This window comes from Anoplopoma fimbria, chromosome 9, assembly GCF_027596085.1.
Source record: "Anoplopoma fimbria isolate UVic2021 breed Golden Eagle Sablefish chromosome 9, Afim_UVic_2022, whole genome shotgun sequence".
Classification (NCBI taxonomy): domain Eukaryota; kingdom Metazoa; phylum Chordata; class Actinopteri; order Perciformes; family Anoplopomatidae; genus Anoplopoma; species Anoplopoma fimbria.
The window spans coordinates 7850928-7869625 of record NC_072457.1 but is presented as its reverse complement, the minus strand read 5'-3'; the positions used below and the strand labels follow the sequence as shown (position 1 = coordinate 7869625).

Below are 18698 nucleotides of genomic sequence, written 5' to 3'. Positions count from 1 at the left end.
TAAAAGACATAGTATAGCATGTCGAAAATAAGTCATAGTAAAGCATGTCTAAAAAAGTGAAAAAAGATAAGATAATCCTTTATTAGTCCCGCAGCGGGGAAATTTACAGGATTACAGCAGCATAGAGGATAGTGCAAACAAGAGACATAGTAAAAAAAACAAGATCAAATATAAGTATTATAAATAAGCAAATGAGCAATACAAAACAGTAAAAAACAGTAAAGAATTCACAGTAACTGAAATATTATATATACAGACATAAACTATTATAACTATTGTATTGCACAGTGTATTAGTGTCATGTGGTCTACTGGGAGCAGAGCTGGTTGTGCAACCTGACAGCAGCAGGAAGGAAGGACCTGCGGTACCTCTCCTTCACACACCAGGGGTGAAGCAGCCGGTGGCTGAAGGAGCTGCACAGAGCTGCCAGGGTGTCCTGCATGGGGTGGGAGGTGTTGTCCATCAGGGATGATAGCTTGGCCATCATCCTCCTGTCTCCCACTACTTCCACCGTATCCAGTGGACACCCAAGCACACTGCTGGTCTTCTTGACAAGTTTGTTTAGTCTCTTCCTGTCGGCTGTCGAGATGCTGCTGCTCCAGCAGACCACTGCATATAAAATGGCTGATTACATTACATTACAGTCATTTAGCAGATGCTTTTATCCAAAGCAACTCACAATCAGTAGCTCAAAGCTTATATTACATATCATTCACCCATTCACACACTGATGACAGGGCTACCATGCAAGGTGCCACCTGCCCATCAGACTCTAACTAACATTCATGCAACATCCAGTCCACACCGATGGCAAATCCTTTAGGAGCAACTTGGGGTTGAGTGTCTTGCCCAAGGACACATCGACTGCCGAAGCCGGGTATCGAACCTCCGATCCTCTGATTGGAGAACTACCTTGCTCTCCAGATACCACCACAGAGTCAAAGAAGGTCTTCAGGAGTGCTCCCTGCACTCCAAAGGACCTCAGTCTCCTCAGCAGATACAGTCTGCTCTGACCCTTTTTATAAAGTGCATTTGTGTGATTAGTCCAGTCCAGTTTATTGTTCAAGTGAACACCCAGGTACTTATAAGATTTCACAATCTCAATGTCCTGTCCCTGGATGTTCACTGGTTCCGGAGGAGAGTGTTTACCGCGGCGGAAGTCCACCACCAGCTCTTTGATTTTACCAGAGTTGATCTGGAGGCGGTTCCGCTGGCACCATCCTATAAAGTCCTGGTTCAGTTCCCTGTATTCCCTCTCATCGCCGGTGGAGATGAGGCCGACGATTGCAGAGTCATCAGAGAACCTTTGCAGGTGGCAGGTAGCAGAGTTGTGTTTGAAGTCCGATGTGTATATGGTGAAGAGAAATGGAGCCAGAACGGTTCCTATGGGGCCCCCGTGCTGCAGGACACCAGGTCTGACTCACACTCCCGTATCCTCACATACTGTGGACGGTTGGTGAGGTAGTCCAGGATCCATGCAGTGAGGTGGTGGTCCACCCCGGTATGCTCCAGCTTGTCCCTCAGAAGCAAAGGCTGGATGGTGTTGAAGGCACTGGAGAAGTCGAAAATAAGTCATATTATAATATGTCGAAAAAGGTCATAGTATATTATGTCGAAAAAGGTCATAAGTATAGCATGTCGAGAAAAGTGCAAAAAAAGTCATAGTATAGCATGTCCAAAAAGGTCATAGTATAGCTTGTCAAAAAAAGTGAAAAAAAGTCATAGTATAGCATGTTGAAAAGAAGTCATAGTATAGTATGTCAAAAAAGGTCATACTATAGCATGTCGAAAAAAGTCATAGTATAGCATGTTGAAAAAAGTGGAAAAAAAGTCATAGTATAGTATGTCCAAAAAAGTGAAAAAAAGTCATAGTATAGCATGTCCAAAAAGGTCATAGTATAGCTTGTGGAAAAAAAAGTGTCAAAAAAAAAAAAAGTCATAGTATAGTCTTGTCAAAAAAAAAAAATGTGAAAAAAAAAAAAGTCATAGTATAGTATGTTGAAAAGTAATAGTATAGTATGTCAAAAAAGGTCATACAATAGCATGTTGAAAAAAGTGGAAAAAAGTCATAGTATAACATGTCGAAAAAAAGTCATATTATAGTATGTTAAAAAAAGGTCATAGTATAGTATGTCAAAAAGGTCATAGTATAGCTTGTCGAAAAAAGTGAAAAAAAGTCATAGTATAGCATGTCATAAAAAGTGAAAAAAAGTCATAGTATAGCATGTTGAAAAGAAGTCATAGTATAGTATGTCAAAAAAGGTCATATTATAGCATGTCAATTTTTTTGAAAAAAGTCATAGTATAGCATGTTGAAAAGAAGTCATAGTATAGTATGTCGAAAAAGGTCATAATTATAGCATGTTGAAAAAAGTGAAAAAAAAAGTCATAGTATAGCATGAAAAAAAAAAAAGTCATATTATAGCATCTCAATTTTTTTTTGAAAGAGTCATAGTATAGCATGTCGAAAAGAAGTCATAGTATAGTATGTCAAAAAAGGTCATAATTATAGCATGTCGAAAAAAGTGGAAAAAAGTCATAGTATAGCATGTCGAAAAAAGTGAAAAAAAGTCATAGTATAGCATGTTGAAAAGAAGTCATAGTATAGTATGTCGAAAAAGGTCATAATTATAGCATGTCGAAAAAAGTGGAAAAAAGCCATAGTATAGCATGTCATAAAAAGTGAAAAAAAGTCATAGTATAGCATGTTGAAAAGAAGTCATAGTATAGTATGTCGAAAAAGGTCATAATTATAGCATGTCGAAAAAAGTGGAAAAAAGTCATAGTATAGCATGTCGAAAAAAAAAAAGTCATATTATAGCATCTCAATTTTTTTTTGAAAGAGTCATAGTATAGCATGTCGAAAAAAGTGAAAAAAAGTCATAGTATAGCATGTTGAAAAGAAGTCATAGTATAGTATGTCGAAAAAGGTCATAATTATAGCATGTCGAAAAAAGTGGAAAAAAGCCATAGTATAGCATGTCAAAAAAAGTGAAAAAAAGTCATAGTATAGCATGTTGAAAAGAAGTCATAGTATAGTATGTCGAAAAAGGTCATAATTATAGCATGTCGAAAAAAGTGGAAAAAAGTCATAGTATAGCATGTCGAAAAAAGTGAAAAAAAGTCATAGTATAGCCTGTCGAAAAAATTCAAAAAAGTCATAGTATAGCATGTTGAAAAAAAAAAGTCATAGTATAGCAAAAAAGTCATAGTATAGCATGTTGAAAAAAAGTGAAAAAAGTCATAGTATAGCATGTGTCATACTATAGCAAAAAAGTCATAGTATAGCATGTTGAAAAAAGTGAAAAAAGTCATAGTATAGCATGTCCAAAAAGGTCATAGTATAGCTTGTCGAAAAAAGTGAAAAAAAAGTCATAGTATAGCATGTTGAAAAGAAGTCATAGTATAGTATGTCAAAAAAGGTCATACTATAGCATGTTGAAAAAAGTGAAAAAAAGTCATAGTATAGTATGTCCAAAAAAGTGAAAAAAAAGTCATAGTATAGCATGTTGAAAAGAAGTCATAGTATAGTATGTCGAAAAAGGTCATAATTATAGCATGTCGAAAAAAGTGGAAAAAAGTCATAGTATAGCATGTCGAAAAAAGTGAAAAAAAAAAAGTGAAAAAAGTCATAGTATAGCATGTCAAAAAAGTGAAAAAAAAGTCATAGTATAGCATGTTAAAGAAGTCAAATCAAAAAAAGTCATAGTATAGTATGTCGAAAAAAGTGGAAAAAAAAGAAAAAAAAAAAAAGTCATAATTATAGCATGTGAAAAAAGTCATAGTATAGCAAAAAAGTCATAGTATAAGTGAAAAAAAGTCATATTATAGCATCTTGAAAAAAGTTTTTTTTAGTCATAGTATAGCATGTCGAAAAAAGTGAAAAAAAGTCATAGTATAGCATGTTGAAAGGAAGTCATAGTATAGTATGTCGAAAAAGGTCATAATTATAGCATGTCGAAAAAAGTGGAAAAAAGTCATAGTATAGCATGTCGAAAAAAGTGAAAAAAAGTCATAGTATAGCATGTTCAAGTCATTAGTTTTTTTGAAAGAGTCATAGTATAGCATGTCGAAAAAAGTGAAAAAAAGTCATAGTATAGCATGTTGAAAAGAAGTCATAGTATAGTATGTCAAAAAAGGTCATACTATAGCATGTCGAAAAAAGTGAAAAAAAGTCATAGTATAGCATGTCGAAAAAAGGTCATAATTATAGCATGTCGAAAAAAGTGGAATATACATACTATACTATATTTTTTTTTTTTGAAAAAAAGTCATAGTATAGCATGTCATAAAAAAGTGAAAAAAAGTCATAGTATAGCATGTCGAAAAAAAGTCATATTATAGCATCTCAATTTTTTTTGAAAGTCATAGTATAGCATGTCGAAAAAAGTGAAAAAAAGTCATAGTATAGCATGTCGAAAAAAAAAGTCATATTATAGCATCTCAATTTTTTTTTGAAAGAGTCATAGTATAGCATGTCGAAAAAAGTGAAAAAAAGTCATAGTATAGCATGTTGAAAAGAAGTCATAGTATAGTATGTCGAAAAAGGTCATAATTATAGCATGTCGAAAAAAGTGGAAAAAAGTCATAGTATAGCATGTCGAAAAAAAGTCATATTATAGCATCTCAATTTTTTTTTGAAAGAGTCATAGTATAGCATGTCGAAAAAAGTGAAAAAAAGTCATAGTATAGCAAAAAAGTCATAGTATAGCATGTCGAAAAAGGTCATACTATAGCATGTCGAAAAAAGTGGAAAAAAGTCATAGTATAGCATGTCATAGTATAAAAAAAAAGTCATATTATAGCATCTCAAAAAAAAGTCATAGTATAGTATGTCGAAAAAGGTCATAATTATAGCATGTCGAAAAAAGTGGAAAAAAGTCATAGTATAGCATGTCGAAAAAAAGTCATATTATAGCATCTCAAAAAGAGTCATAGTATAGCATGTCGAAAAAAGTGAAAAAAAGTCATAGTATAGCATGTTGAAAAGAAGTCATAGTATAGTATGTCGAAAAAGGTCATAATTATAGCATGTCGAAAAAAGTGGAAAAAAGTCATAGTATAGCATGTCAAAAAAAGTGAAAAAAAGTCATAGTATAGCATGTTGAAAAGAAGTCATAGTATAGTATGTTGAAAAAGGTCATAATATAGCATGTCGAAAAAAGTGAAAAAAAGTCATAGTATAGCATGTCGAAAAAAAAGTCATATTATAGCAAAAAAGTCATAGTATAGCATGTCGAAAAAAGTGAAAAAAAGTCATAGTATAGCATGTCGAAAAAAGTGAAAAAAAGTCATAGTATAGCATGTTGAAAAGAAGTCATAGTATAGTATGTGAAAAAAAGGTCATAGTATAGCATGTCGAAAAAAGTGGAAAAAAGTCATAGTATAGCATGTCGAAAAAAGTGGAAAAAAGTCATAGTATAGCATGTCGAAAAAAAGTCATATTATAGCATCTCAATTTTTTTTTGAAAGAGTCATAGTATAGCATGTCGAAAAAAGTGAAAAAAAGTCATAGTATAGCATGTTGAAAAGAAGTCATAGTATAGTATGTCGAAAAAGGTCATAATTATAGCATGTCGAAAAAAGTGGAAAAAAGTCATAGTATAGCATGTCAAAAAAAGTGAAAAAAAGTCATAGTATAGCAGGTTGAAAAGAAGTCATAGTATAGTATGTCAAAAAAGGTCATAATATAGCATGTCGAAAAAAGTGAAAAAAAAGTCAGTATAGCATGTCCAAAAAGGTCATAGTATAGCTTGTCGAAAAAAGTGAAAAAAAGTCATAGTATAGCATGTTGAAAAGAAGTCATAGTATAGTATGTCAAAAAAGGTCATAGTATAGCATGTCGAAAAAAGTGAAAAAAAGTCATAGTATAGCATGTCGAAAAAAAGTCATATTATAGCATCTCAATTTTTTTTTGAAAGAGTCATAGTATAGCATGTCGAAAAAAGTGAAAAAAAGTCATAGTATAGCATGTTGAAAAGAAGTCATAGTATAGTATGTCGAAAAAGGTCATAATTATAGCATGTCGAAAAAAGTGGAAAAAAGTCATAGTATAGCATGTCGAAAAAAGTGAAAAAAAGTCATAGTATAGCATGTTGAAAAGAAGTCATAGTATAGTATGTCGAAAAAGGTCATAATTATAGCATGTCGAAAAAAGTGGAAAAAAGTCATAGTATAGCATGTTGAAAAAAGTCATAGTATAGAAAAAAGTCATATTATATATGTATAGTGAAAAAAAGTCATAGTATGCATGTCAAAAAAAGTCATAGTATAGTATGTTAGTCATGTATAGTATGTCAAAAAAGGTCATAGTATAGCATGTCGAAAAAAGTGAAAAAAAGTCATAGTATAGCATGTCGAAAAAAGTCATAGTATAGCTTGTCGAAAAAAGTGAAAAAAGTCAAAAAAGTGAAAAAAAGTCATAGTATAGCATGTTGAAAAAAGAAGTCATAGTATAGTATGTCGAAAAAAGGTCATAATTATAGCATGTCGAAAAAAGTGGAAAAAAGTCATAGTATAGCATGTCGAAAAAAAAAAAGTCATATTATAGCATCTCAAGTTTTTTTTCGAAAAAGAGTCATAGTATAGCATGTCGAAAAAAGTGAAAAAAGTCATAGTATAGCATGTTGAAAAAAGTCATAGTATAGTATGTCAGGTTGAAAAAAGGTCATATTTATAGCATGTCGAAAAAAGTGGAAAAAAGCCATAGTATAGCATGTCAAAAAAAGTGAAAAAAAGTCATAGTATAGCATGTTGAAAAGAAGTCATAGTATAGTATGTCAAAAAAGGTCATAATATAGCATGTCGAAAAAAGTGAAAAAAAGTCATAGTATAGCCTGTCGAAAAAAAGTCATATTATAGCATCTTTTTTTTCATAGTATAGCATGTCAAAAAAGTCATAGTATAGCATGTCGAAAAAAAAGTATAGCATGTTAAAAAAAAAAGTCATAGTATAGCATGTTGAAAAGAAGTCATAGTATAGTATGTCGAAAAGTGGAAAAAAAAAGGTCATAATTATAGCATGTCGAAAAAAGTGGAAAAAAGTCATAGTATAGCATGTTGAAAAAAGTGAAAAAAAGTCATAGTATAGTATGTCCAAAAAAGTGAAAAAAGTCATAGTATAGTATGTTGAAAAGTCATAGTATAGTATGTCAAAAAAAGTCAAAAAAAGTCATAGTAAAGCATGTCGAAAAAAGTCATAGTATAGCATGTCGAAAAAAGTGAAAAAAAGTCATAGTATAGCATGTAAAAAAAGTGAAAAAAGTCATAGTATAGTATGTCGAAAAAGTCATAAGTATAGCATGTCGAAAAAAGTGAAAAAAGTCATAGTATAGCATGTCGAAAAAAAAAAGTCATATTATAGCATCTCAATTTTTTTTTTGAAAGAGTCATAGTATAGCATGTCGAAAAAAGTGGAAAAAAGTCATAGTATAGCATGTTGAAAAAAGTGAAAAAAAGTCATAGTATAGTATATAAAAAAAAGTCATAGTAAAGCATGTCGAAAAAAGTGTAAAAAAAAAAAAAAGTGAAAAAAGTCATAGTATAGCATGTGAAAAAAAAGTGAAAAAAAAGTCATAGTATAGCATGTTGAAAAAAGTGAAAAAAAGTCATAGTATAGCATGTCGAAAAAAGTCATACTATAGCATGTCGAAAAAAGTGGAAAAAAGTCATAGTATAGCATGTTGAAAAAAGTCATAGTATAGTATGTCATAGTATAGCATGTCGAAAAAAATTATAGTCATGTATAGCATGTCGAAAAAAGTGAAAAAAGTCATAGTATAGCATGTCAAAAAAAAAGTGAAAAAAGTCATAGTATAGCATGTTGAAAAAAGTCATAGTATAGTATGTCAAAAAAGGTCATAGTATAGCATGTCGAAAAAAGTGAAAAAAAAAGTCATAGTATAGCATGTTGAAAAAAAGTCATATTATAGTCAAAGTCAATTATTTTTTCAAAAAAAGTCATATTATAGCTTGTCGAAAAAAGTGAAAAAATTTCATAGTATAGCATGTTGAAAAGAAGTCATAGTATAGTATGTCAAAAAAGGTCATAGTATAGCATGTCGAAAAAAAAAAGTGGAAAAAAAGTCATAGTATAGCATGTCAAAAAAAAAAAAAAGTCATATTATAGCATCTCAAGTTTTTTTTTGAAAGAGTCATAGTATAGCATGTCGAAAAAAGTGAAAAAAAGTCATAGTATAGCAGGTTGAAAAGAAGTCATAGTTTAGCATGTCGAAAAAAGTGAAAGTACAGCATGTCGAAAAAAAGGCATACTATAGCATGTTGAAAATAAGTCATAGTATAGCATGTCGAAAAAAAGTGAAAAACAGTCATAGTATAGCATGTCGAAAAAAGTGCAAAAAAGGTCACAGTATAGTATTTCGAAGAGAGTGGAAAAAGTCATAGTATAGTATGTCGAAAATAAGTCATACTATAGCATGTCAAAAAAAGTGAAAAAAAGTCAGAGTATAGCATGTCAAGAGCAAAACTTTTGCGCTCCAGTAGGACGACAGGTGCGTAGGAGAATACCTTAGGTAGACAATATAGAACAAAAAATCCTGCACACTGTCTTCTTCACTTGCGTATAAATGTATTTTAGTCACGACGTTTCGTGGATGAAGGTCTACGTACCGAAACGTCGTGACTAAAATACATTTATATGCAAGTGAAGAAGACAGTGTGCGGGAGTTTTTGTTCTATTTAGAGTATAGCATGACGAAAATAAGTCATAGTATAGAATGTCGAAAAAAGTCATTGTATAGCATGTTGAAAAAAATTGAAAAAGGTCATAGCATAGCATGTCGAAAATAAGACATGGTATATTATGTTGAAAAAAAGTGAAAAAAAGTCACAGTATAGAATGTCGAAAAAAATCATAGTATAGCATGTTGAAGAAAGTGCAAAAAAAGTCATAGTATAGTACATCGGAAAAAGTCGAACAAAAGTTATGCTATAGTATATTAAGTACAACACCATGACGTTATCCTTTCAGTCTTTTTACGTAAACTATGACTTTGTAAGGACTTTCTTCGACTGACTATACTATGAGTTTTTTTGACATACAATACTATTACTTTTTTCAACAAACTTTTTTCAACAAGCTATTGTATGGTCTTTTTAGACTCACAATACTATGACTTTTATTTCTCTTACTGGACTATGACTTTTTTCGACATGCTTGACTGTGACTTTTTACAACATAACATAGGAGGACTTTTATTTGTCTTTTTCTAGATATTTTTTCATGGGATATTTTGTGACAATTTTTATGATTTATAGTTTTTTTCGTCACTTTGGTCATTTCTACTTTTTCATCATGTTTTCATTACATATTACACTGATTATTTTATGATTTTTTTAATGACATACTCTAATATGACTTTTACGTGACGTTTTATTGTGACATACTATACTATGACTTTTTCATGACATTTTATTGTGACAAACTATACTATGACATTTTCATGACATCTTTTGTGACATTATACTATTACTTTTTTCACATTATATGTAACATAGTACATAGTGTTGTTTGTAACAAAGAATTCCATAAAAAAAATCAAAGTGAAGTATGTCATGAAAAATGTCAAAAAAGTATAAGATATTTTTTTATAAAATAGTCATTGTATATTATGTCATAAAAATGTCTTAAAATAATTATAGTTTTGAATGCCAAAAAATAAGTCATAAAAAGGTCATGGTATAGTATGTCAAATGTAACATTTTATATTCAATTTAAAAAAATGAAGTCATAAAGAGTTGTATATGTTTATGTACAAAAACAAATCATAATAGTCACTATGGTATGTCATAAAAAAGGTGATACAATTTTATAGTATAGAACATCATTAAAAAATGATCAAAAGTCATAATATAGAAAAATATAGATATTAAAAATTTCATAAAAAAGTCATAGTATAGTATATCTCAAAGGTCATAGTATATGCTGTCATAAAAAAATTCATTCAATAATTATAGTTGTGTATGCCAAAAAAAGGTCATGGAAAAGTCACAGTATAGTATGTCACAAAACATTTTATATTTATTTTGATGTAAAAATATAAGATTGTCATTAAATAGTCAGTATGGTATGTCATATCATAAAAACATTGTCAAAAAGCCATAGTATTTTGTGCCCCAAAAAATGTCATAGTAAAGTCATAAAAAACATGAAAATATTTATAGCATAGCATGTCATAGAATATATTTTAAAAAATCATAGTACAGTATATTTAAAGAACATCATTAAAATGTTATAGTATAGTTTTTCTTCAAAAAAAATCATAAAAAAGTCATTGTGTAGTATGCCATAGAAAAAACGTCAAAAAATCATAGTAGACTTAGCGATAAAAAAAAGATGCAATACACAGAGTACACATGGTTACTTTACAGAGAAAGGCCTCAAGCATGGTTCCATCTCCTTGACCTCCAACAATTTGTCCAAAGACTTGCATTTGCATAAAAGAACCTTTGCATAACGTCTTCAATTAGCAGTCAGTCAGGCAATGGGTCAGTAATTGCCTCCTAGGTCTGTCGGCGGGGGACCTGCAACAGGACTTACCGACCATATGATACAGCTTAACACGGTTTGGTTAGATTCGGCATAAAAACTACTTGGATATGTTTTGGCACAAACACTACCTGGTTAGGTTTAGGAAACGGATCATGGTTGTGGTTAAAATAAGGAAGATAATCTTGGAAGTTATCTCATGGGCATGTTGTGTCGTGTAGTGAAATGGGCACGTCTTGTAGTACAGTGGGTGTGTGGTGTAGCCTGCGAGCCTGTAGAAAGACTCTACTTGTGAGCAAGCTAAGAGTTGTCCTTTTCAGATGAAGTCAAATCTAGCAGGATTCCTAACATAAAATACACAGAAACTATGCACATGCGTAATGATTAAATTCAAGCAAACTTTAGCACACAACCTCTTTGGATAAACATACATTTTGAAAACAAGCTTCAAAAATACCTCGGAAAATGGTGTTTATGTGCCTTAATTGTGGCTAAATTGATTAATCAAAGTTTAATACATTTTAAAACCTTGTGGACATCTTGTGTTTATATAGGAGGAAAGGACAGATTAAGAAGAAAGGTTATGAAGTCTAATGAAAGTTAGACAGGAAGTGGTTTTATTCCAGCACTGTCCAATCATGTTACTGCAGGTGAGCTTAATGTATATCATTCCCTGCTTTCTTTCTGCAGGAACATTATACAATATCATGAACAACTGCATCACCCATAGGCATCATTATCATCATTTTTATCATAATCAGCATCCTCTTACACTGACATCATCATCAATCACCCTCCTCATCACCAGCAGATAAATTGACATTCAAAATGTAGAAATTCACCTTTGCAGTTCTCATATCATCGCTGCTGTGTTAATAAAATATAATCTTACCTTTTTCTACAAAGTTTTACACACCTTTATATCACCTGAATAAGCCCTTCTGTACTTCTGCTTCTGTCTGAATTTCACCCCGCACCGGAACAATAAATCTCTTCAAGCGTCAGGTGAGACGGGCCAGCTCTGGCTTCAGACAGCAGGGGGCAATCTCACTCTGCAGACCTGTGATCACATGCTTCATACTCACCTGCGTCTGAACTACCTCTACCCTGAGAATACCAAGACAGAGAAAAGGAAAGTTGAAGGGGTGAGAAACCAAGCTGACTGAACATTCGATTGGGAGGGATCAGGAGTAAAGAGAGGTAGAAACTACTAAAGCCAAGGTCACACTACACGATTTTAACTTAGAGGCTGTAAGGGCAAATTGATTTTACCAACTGTCAGGGATGATTGGATTCAAGCTGGAGAAGATTTTTCAAACATCAAAAAAAGATGTCCATGTTTGATTTGACCAGGAAAATACTGCAATCTGAGAATGATTAAGCAACTTCCAGTGGCAGTTTACTGTAGGTTAAGAGGTAGGAAAACATTTGTGATATGTAAAAACAAAAACTTTCACTCTGTTAGACATAACATTCTCTTTTTGCTTCTCTTTTAACAAGCTGCTGTACAATTTAGGGTTTTTTTCTCTAACAAAATGTGCCTGCATCAACCTACATAAGCGTGCAATTACAAATTAAGCATTTTTTATATAAAAGCCTTTGTCAGCTTTACATTTGGGAATTTATTACTTCGTGTAAAATCGTGTAAGTGTAATTTCTGCACCACAGAGCATTACCATATTACATTTGTAATTTTACGAAATCTAACAGTTCTGGCATATAAAAAAAGTTATTATAAGACTGGATGAGATGCTTTGTTTCAAACTGGAAAAACAGTTTGAAACAGAACAGAAACAGCAGTTATTTTGACAATTAATCAATTTTCAAGGTTTGACGGTTCAAGACTCTCAAATGTTACGATTTTAGGCTTTCCCTTGTGTAACAACATAGATAATTGAAAATCTGTCTGATGTTTTATAGAACAAGAAATGTATTGATTTATCAAGAAAATAATCTGCAGATTAGTCAATATTAAAATTAATGTTAGTTGCTGTGTTATCTCTTTGTCACAATGTCCATGTGTACATGAGTAGATCAGTCAGTAACTTAACCTGTGCTGCACTTAAATAAATTAAATTAGTCTTGTACTCTGACCTAGGCTTGAAGTGCAATGAAAAGGACGAGAGTGAGGTCAAAGGGAGGACAGCAAGCATCTGAAGGTTAATGTTTGATTAAATATAGCAGGGGAGTGACTACTATGTCTGAACTAAAGCTAGGACTATGATAGAAGTAAAGGAAACATCTTCTTATGTGCATCTTGTGTGCAAATAGCACAACGGATAAGAGTCTTTCAACACATACACACTCATACACACACAGTCCGAAAGATTTCTTCTCAAAACACCCTGTGAAAATCCTGTGATTGGACGGGACGAGGCGAGGGGCGGGTCCCAAAACAGGTATCCTTCCTGTTTTGGATTGCTGCTCCCGCCCCTCTTGTGTGCTTCAGCAGCACATCAGATTCCTCCACTTTAACAGAATAACCAAATCCACCGACACTGTGTACTTTTAGTCGTCCACAGAACTCTCCTCTGGTTGACTAGGAGAGACGGTTGTGGCATCAAATGACAGAGTCCGCCTTCTCAGCTCAACGCTGCTGTCCATCAGCTGCGTCGCCATAGTAACCGGCTCCTCTCCTGGCGGCGGGCTCATCCTCTGCTTCCTGTTCCTGCCCGACACCGGAGACACTGATTGACTGAGGCGGCTCCTGTGCTCCACGGGGCTCGGGGTAAGGTGTCTGCTTTTGTGTGAGGAGCTGGGAGGGAGCTGTGTGTGTGAGTGTGACTCCACAGAACTGTTAATACGACTGACTTCCTCGTCGGCGTCATCCAACTGGGGGCCCCCCGGGTTGGCCGCTCTGGAACTACAAAGCGGTGCTGATAAGATGGATTCTCCGCTGTGGACCTTCAGACCGGAAAGCCTCTGCGGGCTGACAGGCCTCTTCTCGACATCTGTTTCTGGCTGCGATGCGCAGATGGCCTCCTCAGGTACGTGTTCTTGCCCAGCGGTTTCACTGGGGCTCCGGCTGTGGCTCCTGCATGAGATGACCCTCTGGGGGTGTGTATATTTCAGTGTGTGTACACTGGATGATCGCTGGCGTGGTGGTGTGGAAGAAGCGGCGGCCACTGTGAGGTTGGACTCTGCCAGATCGTCAGCTGAACCACTCTGATCCAAAGAGTCACAGCGCACGGCCTCCTGCAGACACAACACATGGACACAAACACACATACATGACACAATCCTCATCATGTCTTGGGTTGTGCAAGTAAAATACATTTCAAAACGTGAGATGCATGAAAAGACAGTAAAATAAGTAGCAATTTTGTATAGCAAATAGACTGTGTGAACAGAAGAAAATAGAAGAAGTGGTGATAATAACACACCTGTCTCCGTAACTGTCTGCTCGCATTGTGGAAGGATGCTGGTCTCCTCTGGAACGAACAATCTGGAACGTATGAGGGACTCAGCTTGTTTCTGTCTAAACTGTCGTCAGGACTGAGCCACTGAGAAGGACGTCTGCTGGCACCGTCGGTGGGACTTAATCTAAGCGAGGAATGTCGGTCTATACTGTGGCTGGACACGAGTTTAGGTCTGTCTGTGTTTTGGTCTGGATTGAGCCTGTATCCATCCATACTGCGAGTAGAGCTGAGTCGGTGTCTGTTTATTCGATGGGCTGGGCTGAACCTGTATCCATCTATACTGTGAGCTGAACTAAGTCTGTGTCTGTTTATTCCGTGAGCCGGACTTAACCTGTAGCCCTCGACACTGTCAGCCGGACTGAGTCTGTGTGAGGAGTGTTGGTCGATGCTCTGAGTCGTGCTGAGGAAGATCTTTGGCCTCGAGCTGCGTCCCTTCCCCAGTGAAGCGTGGCTGTTGGCCGGCAGAGCCCCTGGAACCTGCAGCAGTGAGCCGCCTCCGCTGGACGCCAGAGATGACATGGAGCCTGCAGAAAAAAATGTGGCAAAGATCAAATAGATACATTGATGACAAGAAATCTAGAAGGACCACCTTCTGGCTGTATGCCTCTACCAACTAGTCCTGTTTCAGTTTACATCCATGTCTTTCCCAAATGTCACTATTTTATTCTATTAGACATTTGTGTGAAATTGCCACAATCAAAAATTAGAAAAATATATTAAATAAAAGTAGAAAAAACATGTTCTCACAGTGACCTTTGAAAAAGTTGGAATCAGTTAAACATTGAGTGCAAGTTGACATTTGTGCCAAATTGGAAGAAATTTGCTCAAGGGGTTCCCGGGATATCGCGTTTCATGAGAATGGGACTGACTTTTAGGTCACAGTGACTTTTGATCACCGAAATCAAATCACTTCAACCTTAAATCCAAGTCAATGTGTGTGCCAAACCTGAAGAAATTCGCTCAAGGTGTTCCTGAGATATCATGAGAATGGGACAGAAGTGAGTGGACAGTGACCTTGACCTTTGACCACCAAAATCATATTAGTTCTTCCTTGAGTCCAGGGGGATGTTTGTGCCAGGTTTAAAGAAACTCCCTTCAGGCGTTGCTGAGATATCATATTAAAGAGAATGGATCAGCCAGAAGGACAAACAAACAAACCAAAAACATAATGCCTACGTTCATGGCTGTCGCCGGTGTGGCAGCATAAAAACAGAATACAGAATTTCTAAAGAGGTGAGTCTTTTTGAAAACAAGAATTGTCTCGAGTTCAGGTGGATTTTTCTGTTAGAGATATTATTTAAGTGCCAGTAAAACCACTTCTTACAAATGATGTGGATGTTTTCTAAATATATACTTAAATACTATACTTTATATCCAGCAATCATACAAGAGGAAATGTTACCAGATCATTTGATGACTCATTTTCAAACTCATGCACCGATGCACTCTCACTACCCAGAATGTCTTCATCTAATTAGCAGAGGTATAAGATAGATTGGTTTTCTCTTAGGGAACTCTTTTTCTCTCTTGGTTTAAATCAAATCATCAACAGAATAAGTCTGGCTATATTCTATATTTTTCGACAAAAAACAACAATCAACTAATCCTAATAACAGGTTAAATTTGTTCATCCAAAGCCTTATATCATTTCTTCCTCTGTGCCTTAGAGCTTCATTGTTGTCTACTAAGAACTATTTTAAACACATCAGTAAGCCACACAAGTGACATGTTACTTCATTACCATGAACATAAAAACTGCAGTTTATGTTGATTCAACCCCACACAAACTGTCCTGTTGCGGTAAATTCTCACTTCTAGAGCACCCAATATGTATTAATTTAACATTTGAAAATAGGCCGCTTCAATTAAACTCCTGTTTGAGTAAGAAGCCCTGCTGTTTTAGGAATATTTTGCCATTTTGTTAATGTTTTCTTAATGTGTTTTTTTTTTATTTATGTCACAAACTACATACATCATATCTTTGTTAACACTCGGTAGAGGTAATCTATATTGTGCACATACATAAAACTAAGTGTTTTGCTTCTTAGATTGACAAATTTGTAAAGAGACCAAGTTATTTGCAGAATCAGTAATCTCTTTTAAATCACTTCTTAAAACCCATTTTTACAGACTGGCTTTTATGTAATGTCGTTGCTTTAATGCTATTATTGTTTTTTACTCAATAATTTTACTAAATAATTTTTCTATATTATTCTACATGTATTTTATTGTTTATCGTTGAGCTTTCTGTTATATTATTGCCTTGCTTTTTCTGCTTTGTCTGTCAAAGCACTTTGTAAACTGTTTTTAAAGGTGCTTTATAAATAAAGTTTATTTTTATTATATTATTATTCTAAAGTGGTAAAGCAAAGAAAAGGGAAGAGGCCAGCAGTTGTGGAAAAATTGGTGGGACTAGTGGATGCTTGTAAAGCACATTTGTGTCATTACAAATGTACAAGCATCCACTAGTCCCACCAATTTGTCACTAATATTAAAATAACCATCTCTCTATCTAAGGTCTGTAATTACATTGCCTCTTGTTGTGCTGCATCACATCTCAACAGCCTTCTCTGCTATTTATGGAAGTAATAACCTTCACAGCAATCAGTTAGTGGTTGTAGCACAGTGAGTGAAATGTTGCTTAATTGAATTGGTTATAAACAACCAAATTACCTGAGTAGCTGTAGCCGGAGTACGCCTCATGGCAAATGGGAGGATAAGGGGAGCATCTGAGTGGCTGGACGTAGTTGTCGCTGGGGAGAGACAGCATGCGTCCTATGCTCAGCAGGTTGCCATGGGAACAATCCTCATCCTCGACCTGCACCTGCCACACAAGATCATCACCGCTGTCAACATTATTGTCCCTGTCCTTCCCCTCCACACATGCAGGAATAAGAAACACAAACCTGAGCCGGTGTGCCCACATTTGGCACCAGGTCTCCGCCCACAGACGCAGTACTGAGGCGACGGCTGGCCTCCTCCCTCTCCCTCATCTCTTCCCGCTCCTTCCTCTCCTCTATCTCATCCAGCAGCGCCTCCTTGTTGCTGTCCTCCAGGTGCTTCATGAGAACGGCCACGACCACGTTGACCAGCACGAACTGAGCCGTTAGGACAAAGGTGACGAAGTAGACGGGAGAGATCAGGGGCAAGTAGGTGAGGCAGTGGCGTTCCTGCGGGCGACACTCTCGCAACGTGTCCTGGACGCCGAGGTTAAGAGAAGAGGAAAGAGATCATTCAGCAATGTTGAAAAATTATAGTAGCTAAAGTGATTAAAGGTGATATTCAGATATATTCATGCACTGTGTTGTATTTCCTCTCTTGTCCAACAGGGGGAGATGTGGATCTGAGCGTGAACAGACCTTGAGCCTGTCACAGAAGAATAATACACTCTCCTAAACCTCTAATGCCAGCAGCTCTTATTCTGCCATAAAAACAGTGATCTTCTCTCTGCTTAATGCAATGCCTGTCTCAGAACCGGTGCTTTGAGACAGACACACATGCACCGACATAAACATGGACTTTCTCGTCTTTCAATCTTCTTTAAAAAAAACAAAAAAAAAAACACACACAGCAGAGGAGAGGAAGAAAAATAACCTTCATAATCCCATTCCAGTTGTCCCCGGTAGACACCCTGAAGAGTGTGAGGAAAGCCATGCCGAAGTTGTCAAATGTAGCGTGGCGACTTAGACCCTCACATGGGTTCTCGTCTGAGCACTCTGAAAGAGGATGAAAAGAGGGAAAGAGTCTTAGAGGCAGTAAATGTGAGAGAGGAAGGCTATGGGAGAGAAGAAAGAGAACTTTGTGTAGATTAGAGCGCTCATTAGAACACTGATTCTAAATTGACATAATTAATGTATGTAACACCAAATTTATGCATGTTACGTAATTTATGGATATCTCACCAGAGTCAGCTGAGGCACAAACTCTATCACGCGCAACTGTGCATCTTCCGCATCAATTTATATATATATATGCATGCACACACTCACATATTGCACATACACGCATGCATGCACGTACACGCACACACACACTAACCCAGTTTTCCAAAGAGCTCAACTCCCAGAGCTGCATAGATGAAGAACAGCAACATGAAGAGCAGACCCAGATTCCCCACCTAGACAGACATATTACACGCACACACAGATATATACAGTGTATGATACACAGAGAAAAGGACATGTACAGTATACATCGAGAGAGACACAAACATGCAAACAGATAGAGAGAGGCCATAGACAGAGGCTGCTGAACCTTATTGCAATGATGTTTTCTTCATCTTAAAATCACATTACAAAGCAGTCAGATCACGTTTGATCTCTAAATTTTGTTTGAGAAACAGAAGTGCTCTTTCATAGCCTGGATCCAGTCTTCATCAACCACAAAACCCGCCTGTTTATTCTGATAATAAAGCAATTCACAGGGACTTGGCTTGCCTTCCCCCATGGCAGTAGATATGGAGATGTCTGATTAAATTATGGCTAAACATATTGATGAAGTTCACATGGACACCACTGCAAAGACCTGGGTTCAATCCCCTGCAATGATCTGTCACTTCAAAGACATTTGGCATTATTCGTGGCTGGAAAGGCAGCAAAGGATCATGGGATATTCTTTTGTTGTTTGTTGGAAAACATACGTAGATGAACATTGGATCTAGTAGCGAAAGCACTATCTAGCTCTGTGTGCTATGATTTTGCAAAGACCCATTCAAATTTATAAGGAAAAAATAAAGTTGTAAGAATGTAGCTCCATTTCAGGAGCAGGAACAC

At 35.5% G+C, this 18698-nt stretch overlaps 1 protein-coding gene across 1 annotated transcript in view; it reads right to left on the bottom strand.

Annotated features, from left to right (window-relative positions):
• Window positions 1-13015: 13015 nt before the first annotated feature.
• LOC129095245 (voltage-dependent T-type calcium channel subunit alpha-1I-like) overlaps window positions 13016-18698 on the bottom strand; it is a 44338-nt gene continuing 38655 nt past the window's right edge. Inside the window, 6 exon segments of the mRNA XM_054603612.1 lie at window positions 13016-13702; window positions 13891-14450; window positions 16600-16750; window positions 16833-17123; window positions 17521-17642; window positions 17965-18043. Of these exon segments, the coding sequence (XP_054459587.1) occupies window positions 13016-13702; window positions 13891-14450; window positions 16600-16750; window positions 16833-17123; window positions 17521-17642; window positions 17965-18043 (1890 nt within the window).